This window comes from Mesocricetus auratus, unplaced genomic scaffold, assembly GCF_017639785.1.
Source record: "Mesocricetus auratus isolate SY011 unplaced genomic scaffold, BCM_Maur_2.0 Super-Scaffold_100676, whole genome shotgun sequence".
Taxonomy (NCBI): domain Eukaryota; kingdom Metazoa; phylum Chordata; class Mammalia; order Rodentia; family Cricetidae; genus Mesocricetus; species Mesocricetus auratus.
Window position 1 is genome coordinate 179,831,292 of NW_024429266.1, and position 16,946 is coordinate 179,848,237.

General features: G+C 37.4%; 1 protein-coding gene across 11 annotated transcripts in view; it reads right to left on the reverse strand.

The window, feature by feature from the left end:
- Erc1 (ELKS/RAB6-interacting/CAST family member 1) overlaps positions 1 to 16,946 on the reverse strand; it is a 294,181-nt gene that overhangs the window by 160,802 nt on the left and 116,433 nt on the right. For 7 of the 11 annotated variants that reach the window (XM_040739040.1, XM_040739037.1, XM_040739036.1 and 4 more), the window contains 2 exons: positions 15,509 to 15,520; positions 4,865 to 5,000 (listed from right to left, as the gene is read on the reverse strand). In XM_040739040.1, the coding sequence (XP_040594974.1) occupies positions 4,865 to 5,000; positions 15,509 to 15,520 (148 nt within the window). The remainder of the gene's footprint in view (positions 1 to 4,864; positions 5,001 to 15,508; positions 15,521 to 16,946) is intronic. The other 4 variants (XM_040739043.1, XM_040739041.1, XM_040739039.1 and 1 more) reach the window with 1 other exon arrangement.

Below are 16,946 nucleotides of genomic sequence, written 5' to 3' on the forward strand. Positions count from 1 at the left end.
AACAAAGAGAAGAAAGCTACTGGTGTAAGAAGCTATAAGCAGTAAGAGGTTAGCTATTTAAAATCATAAAACTTTTTAAAAACTACTGCTTAAACTAAACTGAAAGCCAGCTCTGATGGAGTTTTGCTTAAGAGTCAGTTCCATAGCACTCTCTCCCTTTGGGAAGTCACACCTGCACGACAGACTCAATTACACAGACAATGTCTGAAAAACCTTTTCTTAAAAATGAGGATGCTTACTAACATTTCAAGAAAGTGAATCTCTTCTTATGAAAAATGAAAAACAACTGTGTGTGTGTGTGTGTGTGTGTATGAGAGAGAGAGAGAGACTAGCTTGAATATGAATGAATAATTTAGTTAAGCAAATAATATACTCTAGGACTTTAAAATATAACTTCCCATCTATATGACCAGTCTTTAGGATCACAAAGACAGTAGAAGAGTAGGAAAGATGAAAGAAAAAGCCAAGAAGAATGGAACCATGGATCCCTTAGACTATTCTCAACCCCTTTTTTAAAAGGCCAGTGGATTCAGAACACAGTATTGACTTGTATTAAAATATGAAAATGAGTATCAAAATTTGCCAGGATGCTGATACGAAGAATAAACGCTTCAAGCTCTTATCTCTTAGAATATGTCAACACAAAACTGACTAAAGAACTGAAGCTAAAACCAGGTGTGGTAACTCCCATCTAAACAGTACTCACAAACCTGAGGCAGGCTGGTCTCCATGAGTTCAAGGCCATCTCAAACTACACTGTAAGATGTCACACAAAAAAGATGAGGGAAGAGGAAAAAAAGAACAAAACTAAACTAAAAAACTACTTGGGGGAGGGGCTAAGAAACTACTGGTGGCAACTTCAAGATATTGAGTTGAAGAAAGGTTTTTTTGCTTTTTAATAAAACACTAAAAGCTCTGGCAACAGAAGCAAAATCAGACAGGCAGGATTACCTCAAACAATAACAATTTCTGCATTACAGCAAATAATCAAAAGAGCAAAGTAACTCTTGCAGAAGAGAAAATTTTGAACTATAATCTGACAAGGGCTAATATCCAAAAATACATATAAACCAAACAGTTATCCAGTTCATTAAAAGGGCAAAAGAGATGTGTATATATATTAAAAGAAAACATAAAAATGGTACACAATTTTGAAAACAAAATTCTCAACATTATTAATCACTGGGGAAATATAATTAGAAACCACAAAGAGCTATCTCGATCCTTTTAGATTACTATAGAAAAGAGAAGACATGAACACTCATGAGGATGTAGACAGGGACATGGTCTCACACATATGGCTAACAGATGGAGGTACCTCATAATATTAAAATCTGAACTACTACATGACTCAGCAACTCCACTCTCATGTTTTTAAATGAAAGAGACTGAAGACCAGCTGGGACATCTAACCTTATGGACTGAACAACTCTGGACTCAAGAGACACTACTGATAGACTAGCCAGACCACAGCTTTGCTTGTAAAGCACTCTAATAAATCCCATATGTCTGTTATGTCCAATTATAACCTGTGACAGAGGTCACACATCATCTCTTCTACCTTCCTCTACTATTCACATAGCCCACCCATGGTCCAAACCCTGACAGATACAAGCACCTGTACGGGGAAGTTCACAATCACCTGTATGTAACTCATGCTTCAGGAAAACCCACTTCCTCTTCTGACCTCTGAGATTATCCCCACATGCACTGTATCAGACCACTCAGCCAGGATGCCCCTCATCTCAGCATCTTGGCAGCCCATGTTCATCAGGACTCCAGGGAGTTATATCCTGGAGAACCCACCAGTCAAGTCAATTGTGATGTGTGAGGTCTGTCTCCTACTCTGTCTCCTGCTCTAGACTGCGTTCTCTTTCCATATTGGTCTTCTATTATCTACTCTCCTTCCTATTACTATACTACAGAAATTATTAGAATGTTGTCTCCATGAAAGGAAGAATTTGCTCCGTCTTCTATTCTGTTCCTGTGTCTGCCACCCAATATTACACACATTGACATAAATATCTGTAAACTAAACACTTTCTTCATCACAACTCATCTTCTTCCAGTCATTCCTTTTACCCCAATGCTATCAAAATACAAAGCACATCATCTTATCCTTTCACTTTAAACCTGCTTTAGTAGTCACTAAAATCCTTTCTGATCTGATTGATGCTTGCCCACTCTCCACCTTATTTACTGCTCTCTAAACACACACAGCTTTTGCCTATAAATGACCCTTACTTTAAACTCATTTCCTCTGATCTTTACGTGTCCCTTTCAGGCTCTACCTTAATGTCTGGGTACTCTTTCCTAGGGTTAACTTCCTAAATTTAGTGTCCAACATCATCCCTTGGGAAGTCAACTATCATAGTAGCCTGTTCATTTCTATTCACTGCTGCCCTTGCTTCCTCCCCTGCTGCCATAACAAAATGTCCAACAAATGCAGCGAGGAGGAGAAACAGCTCATCCTAGCTCATAGTTCAAGGTACAATATACCACAGCTAGGAAATCAAGGCAGCAGAAACCAAGCAGCTGCTCAAACTGCATCCACAGTCAAAAGAACAGCAATACATGAACTTCTCCATCTCATATCCCCTACCCAGAAAATGGCCTCTCCCACAATTAAATACATGTGCTAAGGAAATAGGTAAACAAACATTTTAAGTAAAACAAAAAAATAATTCTGAACTACTAAGGGTCATGAAGTAAAAGAAATTCCCCCAAATGAATACTTTCCACCCATCAGATTTACATTTTGAAAAGGAAGACCTGTAGGAAGAGGAGAAAATTGCAATCTGACGCTTTGGCAAGTGTGAAATTGATAAGGCACATTTTCAAAAGGTAGTATAGTAATTTTTTTCAATAATTAAAGTCCTTACATCTAGAATGAAGTTACTATGAATCTAGAACAGATTCAGACAGTAACTCCCATATCTCTGTAGTCACTGCTCTGTGGTTATGAACTGAAGTAACACTGTAGCAGACACTGCAGGAAAGATGACAGCAGCACTGCTGCCTTCAAGGGGCTGCAGATGGATCAGTGACTGCTTGACATACTCTGTAACCTTCTTTCAAAAGTATATGGCCACGAGAAACGGGGCCAGCCTACAGACATAGGAGACACAGCATTAAAGCCATTGCCGAACCAGTAAGAAAGCAGGGTGATACAGTATTTTAGTGCTTCTGCAATGAATTCCCCAGCTGCTTAGGCCTAACATAAACAACAGAAAGCTATTGTATTCATCACACTAGAGCTGCTACTATTGTGATTGGGCCTGGTTTAATTAATGTGAATAACTGGGATCTGGTTGCTCTTCCAGAGGAGCTGGATTTGATTCTCAGCACCCCCATGGCACCTCATACCCATCTGTAAGTTCAGTTGCATGATATCTGGTGCTCTCTTCTGACATCCACAGGCACCAGGTGCAAATGTGGTACAGTCTGCCATACAGGCAAAATACCCGCACACATAAAAACATATAAATAAATAAATAAATAAATAAATAAATAAATAAATAAATAAATGGGTCATGTACACCTTTAAAAAATAAAAAGAAGGAAAGAAAGGGCTGGAGAGATGACTCAGTGATTAAGAAAACTAGTAGTATTCGAGCATTGGTGACACACGCCTTTAATCCCAGCACTCGGGAGGCAGAGGCAGGCGGATCTCTGTGAGTTCGAGGCCAGCCTGGTCTACAGAGCTAGTTCCAGGACAACTTCCAAAACAATACAGAGAAACCCTGTCTCGAAAAACCAAAAAAAAAAAAAAAAAAAAAAAAAAAGAAGAAGAAGAAAAAGAAAACTGGCAGCACCTGGCAGTGGTGGTACGCCTTTAATTCCAGCACTCAGGAGACAGAGGAGGGCAGATCTCAGTGAATTTGAGGCCAGCCTGGTCTACAAAGTGAGTTCGAGGACAGCCAGGACTATTAATCAGTGAAAATCTGTCTTGAGGGCCGGGCGTTGGTGGCGCATGCCTTTAATCCCAGCACTTGGGAGGCAGAGGCAGGTGGATCTCTGTGAGTTCGAGGCCAGCCTGGTCTACAGAGCGAGTTCCAGGACAGCCTCCAAAGCCACAGAGAAACCTTGTCTCGAAAAACCAAAAAAAAAAAAAAAAATCTGTCTTGAGAGAAGGAAGAAGGAAGGAAGGGAGCAAGGGAGCGAGGGAGGGAGCAAAGAAAGACAGGAAGGAAGGAAGGAAGGAAGGAAGGAAGGAAGGAAGGAAGGAAGGAAGGAAGGAAGGAAGGAAGGAAGGAAGGAAGGAAATTAAAGAAAATTGGCAGCTCTTCCAAATGTCATTTTTCAATTCCCACCCACATGGTGGCTTACAGCTATATATAACTCCAGTATCAGGAGATTTGACACCCTCTGAGGGAACCAGACACACTAAAGTGGGGCACATATATGCAGGCAAAAGACCTATACACATAAAATGAACTATTATTATCTTATTGTCATATAATAATAATAACTTCAAAAGTAAAATACAAAGAGGGAGAAAAAAGAAGATGGATCCACACACACCAAAATTACCAACACTTTAATGAATGGGACTGGCAGACAGAACTGACAATTCTGAAGTTTTATTGTAACACACTCATTGAACTGACATTGAACTTACCAATAAAGTGTGATCAACTTGAAGCAAGATGACTCCTCCTATGCTGAGGTATCCTCACATAGCTGTGGAATAAAACTTGCCTTCCTATTTAAAAGCCATTCCTTTTTGTTTGTTTGTTTGCTAAATAGATAGTCTAAGAGGAAGACAGTAAGCAGGGTTAGAAAGAGAAGGAAGAAGAGGACACAGAGGAAGCGCCAACAGCAGACAGTCTTGGCATGCACTCCTACATACTGGGGCTCTGACCTGCAGTTGCTGGGAGCTGTCGCTGAGACTGTCCTCCCTTCTCCGGGCCTCCTCCAGCATCTGTGCACTCTTCTTCTTCTCCACCTGCTCCTTGTGCTTCAGATTTGCTACCTTCTTATTCTGGTCTTTCACTTGCCTGTTGATGGAGAAAGGGAGACAAAGCTTTCATGTGTGCACAGAAGGTAGACGTCTATTTATATGCCTTACCTGACAAAGAGTATCTGAATAGCAAATTCTTTTAAACAATTCCATTTTTCCCCTATATACCAATATAGGAAACAAACTATTACAATAATGCTGCAGTTTTCTAATAAAAATGTATTTTATTGCAAACAATGAAATTACAGAATAAAAGAAAGGCGCATGAAAAGATAAAATAACCAATGCAAGCCTCACACCTGAAACACAGAAGCGTTAAACCTCTTTTAATATAGTCTGTGGCCACTCCTGTTTCTACCACTATCATTGTTTAGGGCATCTTTTTCTTAAAGGCAGATCTCTTATACATTGTGCAAATGTATTCTCCCAAACTGTGAGCTACTTCTTTAGTTGCTTTATGTTACATTTGTATTTATAGAATTTAAAATTCATGCTTTCTGATTTCAAACTCTATTGAAAATTTACAGAAACAAAAATAATAAAATGTTCATAGTATATAAACAGAAATAGCCATCATTAGAACAGAATAGATGGCATACAAACAAGTCCTTGAATTTAAAATAAATGAATTTTGGCAAAGGTGCTAGGATACACAGTGAGGAAAGACTAGTTTCTTAATGAACAATGCTGGAAAACTGAATCTACATGAGGAACAATGGTTTGGACCCATATTTTCATACATACACAAAAGAATAAAACAAAACATAGTAAAGACTTAAATGAACTTAAAGCTGTCAACTACCAGAACACAACACAAAAAAAAGGAATTCCTTCACAACAAGCAATTCATTTTTGTGGTAAAGGTACTCACTACAAAGCAAAGAGATTTTATCAAACAAAAAAAAGGGGGGGTGCATAATCCCACAGACAAAAAATGGCAGAAAATATTTGCAAATCAGAAAATAAACCTGAAGTTAATATACAAATTTAAGATAAAAACTCATTTCACTAACAGGAAAAAAATTAAGAATAGGAAAGAATGTTGGCAGCACATACAGTCCCAGCTACATGGAGCCTCAAGTCTAGGAGTCACATGAGCCCAAGATTATAACACCAGTACAAATAAGACAAAAAGATCCATTTCAAAGAGGTGGGGGTTGATGGTGATGGATGAGCAAAAGACTTGACATTTTACATAACAAATTGCAAAAATATCAACTTTTATATGGGCAAAGTGTTCAACAGACAAAGAAACAACTATATATGAAAACACTCAGCATGACAAAGAAATGCAAATCAAACCTATAAAATAACAATATCTATCTATCTCTGTTTATTGAGACAGTGTTTCTCTGTGTAGCCTTGGTTGTTCTGGAACACACTCCATAGACCAGGCTGGCCTTGAACTCACAGAGATCCACCTGCCTCTGCCTCCCAAGTGCTGGGATGAGAGCTATGTATCACCACTGCCCAGCAATGTATCTCATCTCTTATAATGGCTATAATAAAAAAGAAGCAAATAGCAAGTGTTGGTAAGGAAGTGAACAAAAAAAAGAATCATGGTACAGTGAAATAACCATTATTAAAATTCTATGGCAGTTCCACAAAAAACTTGAAATCAATGCTATATGTGGTGGCACACACCTGAAATTCCAGCACCCCAGAAGTTGTAAAGAAGAAGGAACCACAAATTTGAGACCAACTTGGCTTATAGAGTGAATTTCAGGTCAGTTTCTACTATATAGTAAGACCCTGTCTTAAAAGCAAACCGCAACAAAAACAACAAACCAATATATCCTTCAAGAAAAAGCAGTGCAGACCTGCAGTCCCAGGCTGAGCTGGGAGAATCACAATTCAGAGCCTGCCTATCTACAGTGAGTTCAAGGACAGCAAGGACATCTTAGCGAAACTCTGCTATTAAAAAAAAAAAAAGTAGGCCCATAAACATGCCATGGTGGATAGAAGAAGTTCACAAGGACCCATCCTCCACAGAACTGTGAGTAGTTACTGTTTGCTGAGGAAAGGGGAGAGGAAATAGTGAATTAATGACATTGACAACAAAATAAAAATTTGTACTGCATGAAATGACACACTATGCACACCCCCATGGAGGGCCTCACCCTCCCTGGAGAAATGAGGGGATAACGGGGGGGGGCACGGGAGGAAGGGAGGGAATGGGAGAGGGACCTGGAACTGACTTGTGAAGCAACCTTGTTTCTTATCTAAATTTAAACTGGAAAATAAAATAAAAAAAAATAAACAGAAAACAATCAGAAATATTACAAAAAAAATTTGTACTGCAATAGAATCTACACCATTGGGAAGGTAGTAACAGAACTTGACTTTGTCATATAAAGTATTTACAGGTGTCTGCTATAGACAGCCCAATAGTTGAGAGACTACCTTAAATGTCCATTCCTGATAATGAACTTGACATCAACCTTACATTTCATCCTAGAACCTTCATTCAGTGACTGATGGAAGCAGAGGCAAACACCCACAGCTAAACACTGAACTGAACCCAAGGAATCCAGTGACAGAGAGAGAGGAGTGATGAGCAAATGGGCAAAGAATGGGCTGGCAAAACCAGCAGAGGCAGCTGATCTGAACAGGGGAGAGCTCTTGGACCCCAGACCAACAGCTCAGAGACCAGCATGGGACTGATCCAGACCCCCTGAGTGTGAGAGTCAGTGAGGAGGCCTGGGCAACCTATGGGGCCCTGGGCACTAGATCAGTATTTATCCTTGGCATACAAATGAACTTCATGTGTCCATAACACAAAGAGGGATACTCTCTCAGCCTAGACTCTTAGGGGAGTGCGTGGACTCTGCCCTGAGCAAAATGATAGACTCTGGATATCCCCTATGTAGAAGGAAGTGGGGATAAGGTGGGAGGCTGGAGGGCAGAGTAGGGAGGTGTGGGAGGAGGGGAGGGAGAGGGAACTGGGATTGACATGTGAAGCAAGCTATTTAAAATTAATTTTAAAAAAGAAAAAAAAAGAATATTAACTCTAAGTCAACTTTCTAATAGGAAATCTGTTCCTCATAGTACCAGTAGTTAGTTATGTTTAGGGGAAGATTCAAACTTATTAAGTAAAAGTATGATTTTCCAAAAAAATATTACCATCAGAGGAAATAAATACATTTAATTTTCCAACTTCATAATTTAGTTTTAATATTTCAAAAATGTAGCATTCTATCAATTAATAGAAGAAAACAAAACAGATAAGGACTTAAAATTAGGAAAGTCAAAAGACATGAAGAAAAATTCTGTTTCCATGAATCAAACTACTTATTTTCAAAACCGTTCTATACTTTTCATATACTATATGCAATAACTCTCTATATCTGAGAGTTATTCCAGATGGTACTGGCAGCCAGTGATGTCTGTTTTGCAAGCCCTGGTTATTGGAGGCATTGTAACACACTGAGTAAGGAAGCCACTTAAAACCACTAGATTGGCTTTTAAAAGCATATATTACAGGCTAAACATTTGATCCAATCAAGGACAATTGTACTTTTCAGCACTTTTTAAATTCATAATTATATCTTTAAGTAAAAAAAATAAATTTACTCCTTACAACACAGAACTAGGTCACAGTGTTGAATTTTATTGCAGAAAAGAATTTAAGAAATCCATTGCTCAAAATCTAGCCTACCTTATATCTCATTTGTGTTTGTTTTTCAAAGTCACATTTTGATTTTCAAAATGCTGGACATAACATTCAAATGAATGGCCTTTATTAATTCTAAAAACTTTAATAAAATTCTGGCCACAAGAGCATGTACCAAACATGACTTCATATTCACACAAGAGAAACTTTAAAACATCAAGGTGTCTTTGCTTTTGTCTGAGTTTCTTTGTCTTGATTTTCTAGACATGGTGCTTTGAACTTCTTGTTAAAAATGAGATAGCTGCCATCTTAGGTAGAATGTGTCCACACTCTCCACATGGCTCCCTATTTTCATTCTCAATATCCTTTGTTCATTTTAGTTTGTGATTATTACTGTTACATTCTAAAGACTAAAAATAACCATTACTTAGTCTTGTGAATATGAGGAATGTGAGCATGGATATACACAGAGTATATACACAAAGTAACTACAACAGAGGAGAACACAGGGAGTTTCTTACCTCACTAAATACCATTTTCTATAGTAAGTACATAAAAAGAATTATCATCAAAATACGTTAGTAAAATAGAAGGTATTCTTGAATGTATTTGTAGGAACAAATCAACAACATAAGAAATCCTGTTCTCTCTATCAGCATTTGTTTACATGATAAAAGTGTTTCAACAAAGCAGCATGGAATTTCAACAGAGTTTGAGATCTGCATTTACATGGCTGCAAAAAACTTTATTTCCTCTCTGTTTACTGGCCATTCGCAATAATTCTTTCAGAACAGTTTAATTCATTTACCCACTTATGAACTGGACTAGTTTGGAGTACTTAAACTTTTTAATTCTTTACAGATGCTAAGCATTAACCTCTCCTAGCTACATCTCTGGCAGTTTTCCTCCTGTTACAAGGAATCTTTTCATCCTGTAGATTGCTTCCTTTGCTGTGAGCTCTGGAATTTTGTCCAGCCCCACCTCTCAATTCTTGCTGTTACTTCATGAGCTTCCTTTTCCTTTTCAGAAAATCCCTACCCATTCTTACATCTGGAACTGTTTTCCTACACTGTCCCTAGCAGTCTGGAAGTTTGCTTTCTTATATCAAGGTCTTTGATCTACTGTGAGTTGATTTTTGTGTACAGAGAAAGGTACAGATCTAATTTCAATCTACTTGTGGGCACTTTGTTTTCCAGCACAATTTGCATAGAAGCTATCTTTTGTAAAATGTAAGTTTTCTTTACTGTTAGCATCTTTGACAAACTCAGATGCTATCAGTGGTTGTTTGGGAACCTCTCTTCTAGTCCACTGGTTCCCAGGTATGCTTTGCATAGCCCTGAACTGGTTTTACCACCATAACTCTACAGTGTAACTTTAAATCAAGTATTGTGATACTTCTAGCATTGCTCTTTTAGCTCAGAATTATTTTGACTATTCAGTCTTTTGTGGTCCCATTATGAATCTGGGGATTGTTTGTTCTGTTTACATGAAAAATGTCACTTGAATTTTGATTGAAACTACATGAAAATTGCAGGACTGCTTTTGGTGTAATAATCTTTATAATATTAATTATGCCAGTCGTTTAATCTATTATCTTCTTTCTTTCTTTACTGTTCAGTTTGTTTTGTTTTTTGTTTTTTTGAGACATGGTTTCTCCATGTCATCCTGACTGTCCCGGAACCAATTCTGTAGACCAGGCTAGCCTTGAACTCAGAGATGTACCTGCTTCCCAAGTGCTGGGATTAAAGGAGTGTGCCGCCACCACCTGGCTCACTGTTCGGTTTTTATTGTGCAGGTATATGTATATTCCTAGGTAAAATAAGTTAATTGTTTTGTTTTAAGATTATACTGAGTACGCTTGCTTTTCTGATTTCTAAGTGTCTTCATCAATAGTAAAGATAAGCTTGTTTTCCTTGCACTGATTGTGAATCCTGCTACATTGCTCCAAGTGTTTAATAGAATCTCAGAGTTTGGGTTTGACTATTTAGAGATACGTCATCTGCAAAGAAAAACAGTTTGATGTATTCTCTTGCTCTAGGTAAGACTTGAAGTACTATATTGAATAAGAGTGGGGAAAATAGACCCTCCTGTCTTGTTCCTACTTTCAGTCTCTCAACATTTAGTAAAATACTGCTGTAGTTTTAACATGTTGAGGCATTTCCTTCTATTCCTAGTTTCTCAGGGTGAGGATCCATTATCATTAAAGAATGCTAAATGCTTATAAAGATTTTTTTCTGCACCTACTGAAGTTATCATGTTGGTCTACATACTGTATGCATTGATTTCCAGATAGTTAATCACCCATGCATCCCTGGAATCAAGCCAATTTGCTCACAGGAAATGAACCTTCAAATATATTGCTGAGCCGGGTATTGGTGGCACACACCTTTAATCCCAGCACTTGGGAGGCAGAGACAGGCTGAATTTGGTTTTAGGAGTTTTTTGTTTGGCTTGGTCGAATTTTTTTTTTTAAGACAGAGTTTCTCTGTATTGCTTTGAAGCCTGTCCGGTAACTTGCTCTGTAGACCAGGCTGGCCCCGCTGGTTTTAAGAGCTTTTGTGTTTGCACTGAGGACTTTAAGGTGAATCATTAGGTTATTTGTTTGAGATTTCTTGGGTTTGATTTTTTTACCTAGGTCCTCATAGCTCTGACTGCCCCTTTTAGAGTTGCTCTATCCCAAAGGTTAATTTAAGTTGTGTTTTTATTTTCATTTGAATCTACAAATGTTTTAATTCCCTGATTTATTCAATAGCCTAGAAATCATTTAAAAATGTATTACTTGGGGCTGAGGACGTGGCTAATTCAGGAAAGTCCTTGCTGAGCAAGCATGGGATGAAAGTTAGAGTCCCAGAACACATGTTTAAAAAAAAAAAAGGCAAAGAAAAGAATAAGAAAAACAGACTAGGGATGGTGGCAAAAACTGTAATCATAGAGATGAGAAAGCAGAGACTATGTCTCAGTCGGTTTTATTTTTCTTGTAAACAAAAGTAAGTTACACACAGCCTGAGGAATGTTGGCTTATGGTCTCTAGTCACATTTACATACTTCATACATACTTACTTTCATGTGTGCATCTAATTACATACACACATACACACACACAGACAGACAGACACACACACACACATATGAAAGAGAGGAGGAGAGGGGATGGGGGCAGGAGGAGGAGGGAGGGGAAGAGAGAGAGGGAAAGAAATCTTCATGTTAGCATAGTTTATTTTCCTGTTGACTTCTAGTTTCATTCCATTGTGATCTTGTGAAATTATCTCACTTATTTTTATTTCTTAACACTTGGATTAAGGCCCACATGTGGCATATATCTTTAACAGTGTTTCAAAGAAAGTATATTCTCCAGCTGATGGGTAGAATGTTTGTAAATATATGTTAATTCCATTGGACCTATGATACAGTCTAAGTCTGAAAATTTTTTTGTTTGTATAGAAGACCTCTATTATAGAACATGAAGTAGTAATCTGGACCCAACTGTTTCTGTATGTCCAACAGTATTTGTTTTATGAAACTCAGTAAATCAACATTTTGTGGTAAGTATTTAAGATCATTATATCATCATCTTTGAATATTCCCCTCATAAATAAACAGTACCCTTCTTTATCTCTCCTAAGTTGGGCTTGAAGTCTACTTTTTCAAATATAAGAATGGTCACTTCTGCCTGTTTCCTGCTTCTAATTGCTTGGTATACACAGCTTTCCATTCTTTGACTTCCGCTCTGTTTGTAATTTTACCACTAAGGTCTGTCTCTTGTGAACAATGAACAATTGGATCTTGATTTTTTTGTTTGCTGGGGGAGGGAAAGTAAAGATTTACTTTTATTTTATATGTATGTACACCACGTATGTGGCAAGTGTTATGCAGAGACCAGAGAGATTATCAGGTGCTCTAGAACTGAAATAATGTAAGTCTGTAAACCACCACAGTAGTGCTGGGAAAGGAACCTAAGTCCTCTGCAAGAGTGAGTGCTCTTAACTGCTGAGCCACCTCTCTGGTACTTGGCCCTTGAATCTTGATTCACTCAGTCTTTACTTGGGGGAACTGGGAGCATTAACATTCAGGGTTACACTAAAGGACCCTTGCTGATTCTATAACGTTGATGATTATTTCCAGCTGGCATTTTAGATAAGGTTTCTACTTCTGTGATAAACACCATGACCAACAGCAAATTGGGGAGAAAATTGCTTATTTCATCTCATACATCTAGGTAACAGTCTATCACTGAAGGATTATGCCAAGGAGTTTGCCTTTGTAAATGAATCTCTGTTTTTCTCTAGAAACTTTCAGTAATTTCTTTGCTCTGTAATTGTCACATTTTAACCAGGGCATCTCCTGGGGCAGTCCTTTTCTGATCATGTCTACCTAGGGGTCTAAAAATATCCTGTATGTCTGTTTCTTTTCCTAGATGCAGAATTTTTCTGATTTGATTTAACTGAATGTTTATTCTATGCCTCAAGTTATTGTCTCAGTTCCCTTTTCTACAGAAAGGATTCATTGGGTTGCTTTCTTATTTGTCAGAAGCTTTTTTGGAATTCTGTGATATTTCATTATCTTTGGTTTCAGTTACAGGCTGTGGAAGGTGTCTACTAGCTTGCTTTTCCATGTTGTTTTTAAAATTCTATTTTATGATGTGTATGTGAAGAGATGGGAAGGTTTTTTAAAAGTTTATTTCTCCCAACTAATGGGTAGTCTTCTCTTAAGTTTATAATTCCCACTACTAATAGAGGACAGAAGCAGACCAAGGTATGAAGTCAACAAATTGATAACAAACCAAATATTCAAGTGAAACAAAAAACACTGTCTCACACCAGCCATAAATAAGGAGACATGATAGAGCCTTTTCCCACATAGATCCTTCTATATACAGTGTCTGCTTTTCATACAATAGCAGACTCATGTAACATACTAGGTTTGCAGTGGTTTATTCTGGTTTCCTTTCTGCTTTTATTTGCAGCAACAGCATACGTACAACAGATTCTCTCCCTTCCTTATCACTTTGTTCAATGCTGCAAGCTGGTATCTATTGCTTCTTTTGTAAAACTACAAGATTTCGGATTTCACCTAGTTTCTGAATATCTAATGCTAACTGTAGCCTGCTCTCATCTTTTCATACTCTCACCTGGCTCTGCAGTAAGGTATCCAGTATTTTCTTTCAGGTTCATGAAGACATAGAACCCTTATGTCTACCCTCCCATGTTCTAAGTCTTAGACTACTTAGAATCTAAACTTCATTTAGTTTCTTGGGAGGAGAAAGTGGTGCTGTAGGTTCAGATGAAGACCCCTTTTCTTTTCATGAGTTAGGTTTGAAAAAGGTAATTCATCAAAATAAGATTTTTAAAAATAATACCTTAGGTCTTCAACTTAAGCATTAAAATTTCAATGAGAAGAAACAGAAATGTCTTTCTGATAAATCCTCTTTATCACTCAGTCCATGATTGACATTTTTAAAATTCAAAAGAAATGTGAAGCCTTCATGTATCAAAGACTGTATATGAAATGCCATCTTCTACACATATACAGTCATGGCCACAGGGCTCTACAGCCAACACTGTGCAGCACAGTGTATAGCATATACTGTGCTTGCATGAAATTATAGTGTCCTGTGTCATCATAACCTTCTTGGTATTAAGTATATATTAATCAACTAAGCATATATATATATAGTATACTCTGTATTTGCACAATAACAAAATCACCTATTGACACACTTCTTCAAACAGACCCTTCACACAGAAAACCCAATTTGTACTTTAATTATTAGTGACAGTATGAATAAATATGAATAGCATAATATTGCAAAGAATCAGAACTATATGACAATGGTACCATAATATAAGGACCACATTTAATTGCATTAAAAAGACAAAGGATACAATAATAATAATACCATCTGATAATCATTCTCCTGTGCCCATGTACCACTTGGATTAACTCACTTAATCACTGTATTTGATAATCATATCAATTTTATAAAGAAAAAAAACCTACACATGAGAAACCTAGGAAAGCCAACCTGAGGCTACTTCTCAGTCTGGAGTTCATATAATATAAAGAAAAAGGAAGATGGCGAATTTAAGACCAATGTGAGTTACTTATTTAACCTGTCTGAAGTAAGAAAAAAAAAAAACATACCTAAGACATCACAACTAAGTATCATCATTTGTCTGCCTGAACATGAGGTGATCATGTTCCCTGGGCATAGATCCCCATGAGAATAATAACTTGCCCTGTCTAAGGCCAGCCATAATTATCAAGATATGGGTGCTTTCACAAACAGGAACTACATGTCATTTCAATATTATAATAAGAAAATTGCTGGATAAAATGTATATGACATAAACAAGCATATAATTTTAACTCTACCATAATTTTTACACTTCAATTTACATTGTTATTGCTTGTTTTACTCTGCTTAAGTTTTGTGTTTTTTGGGGTTTTTTTTTTTTTTTTTTTGAGACAGGGTTTCCCTGTATACCTTTGAAACCTATCCTGGAACTAGCTCTTGTAGTTGTCACAGAGACCCACCTGCCTCTGCCTCCTGAGTGCTGGGATTAAAGGTGTGTGCCACCACCGCCTTGCCTGCTTAAGTTCTTAACTAAGACATCTCTAACAAAGTGCCAACAACACGAAAACCATTTCCCAAACTCTATGCCCCTGGTGGCTCTTTACATCTTCAGTTCTTTCAGTGAAAACATGCTCAGTCTAAGTTTTGTGTTCTGAATATTCTCATTATCTTCCAAAGCACAAAAGTCTGTATTCACTGTCATGAAAAGCTTACATTCTTCACATTTTGTGTACTCAAAACTATATCTGTAGGCATCACTTTCCTGGAATGCATCCTATCATTTTAGTCCCTGTTAGGATGGGAAATAATGTTAGTAAATGAGCCTCAATAACATTAGTTTTAGAGCAAGCATACTGACCTTGAAGTGAGACTGAAGGAAACAGCAAATCCAGGAAGAAAACGTGAAAGAGAAAGTTAGAAAGAATTAATTAAGAACAATAATAAAAAAATACTAAAATTCATGAATGGGATAAAGCATAAAACACAGAATAAAGAGGACAGGACCATAGAGTTATTTCACAGGTGGGAAAAAAATCAAAACTCCAGATTTCAATAGATACATTTCCTATCAGAGTTAAGTACTTTATTTGATGAAAATTCTTAAAAATGCTTGTCCAAGTTGACCATTTCCTGTAGCAAATTTCTTAAAGACAAGGGAGGGTTCAATTTTATCATTTAAATAGCTATAGCTAGCATTAGTGGGTGGTTTGGGGTTTTATTTTGTTTTTATGAACATTTCTTTGTGTATTTATTTTCTATGTATGTGTGTGGGCACATGAATATATGCTATGGCATATGTGTAGAATTCAGAAGACAAATTGTAGGAGTCTATACTCTCACTCCCCCATGTGTGTTCCACATCAAAGGCTTGGTGGCAAGCATCTTCACCTGTCACACCATCATCCATCCAGTGCTAGCATTAGAGGCCTTGAAGTTTCAGTCAGCAGAAGTTTTTTTTTCTTTAATAATTTATTTTTACTTTGTGTGCATGAGTGTTTTGTCTGCATGGATGACCGTGTAAGGGTAATAGATTCTGGAGCTGCCATGTGGGTGCTGGGAATTGAACCCCAGTCCTAGTCAGCTCTTAACCACTATGCCAGCTCTCCAGCTCTCCAGGTGAGTTGTTTATACTCCACCTTAAGTCTGGCTAATCCCTCAGTACCCTATCTCATGAAGAGGACCCAAGTCATCGAAAAGAAAAAGAACAACACAAACAGTTTTTGAAATATTTTTTTCAGTCAAATTTTCCTTAATCAATTCACATCTACTAAGATCCATGAATAATACAATCTAACAACAATGAACAAGAATAGCTCTATATAAAAAATAATTTCCAGCACTGATCAGCATTAAAACCTACGAAGTAGCCATGTTTCAGCCCTCCACAGCACAAAGGTTCTCTGAGTCATTATTGCCTTTTATAATAGGCAGGTTTCTCTTTCTGAAAATTAGCCAGTTTAACTGAAATAAGTACTGCTTCCTCAGCAGTTAAGATTTATATTGCCTAATGACCTAATTTTTACTTTAAGAATCAAAAACAGAGCATTCATCTCTCTCTCTGACCCCTAACTGTAGACACACTGGAACCAACTGCCTCATATTCCCACAATGCCTCTCCCACCATGATGAACTACACTTCAAACCATGGGCCAAAATAAATCGTTCTTTCTTTAAATTGCTTCTTGTAAGAAATTTGGTTACCACAACTAAGTAACTAATACAGTAAATTGCTACCAAGGAGTGGGATTGTTGATGTAATGAAGTTGACCATGTGGTTCTTTGGCATTTGGAACTGG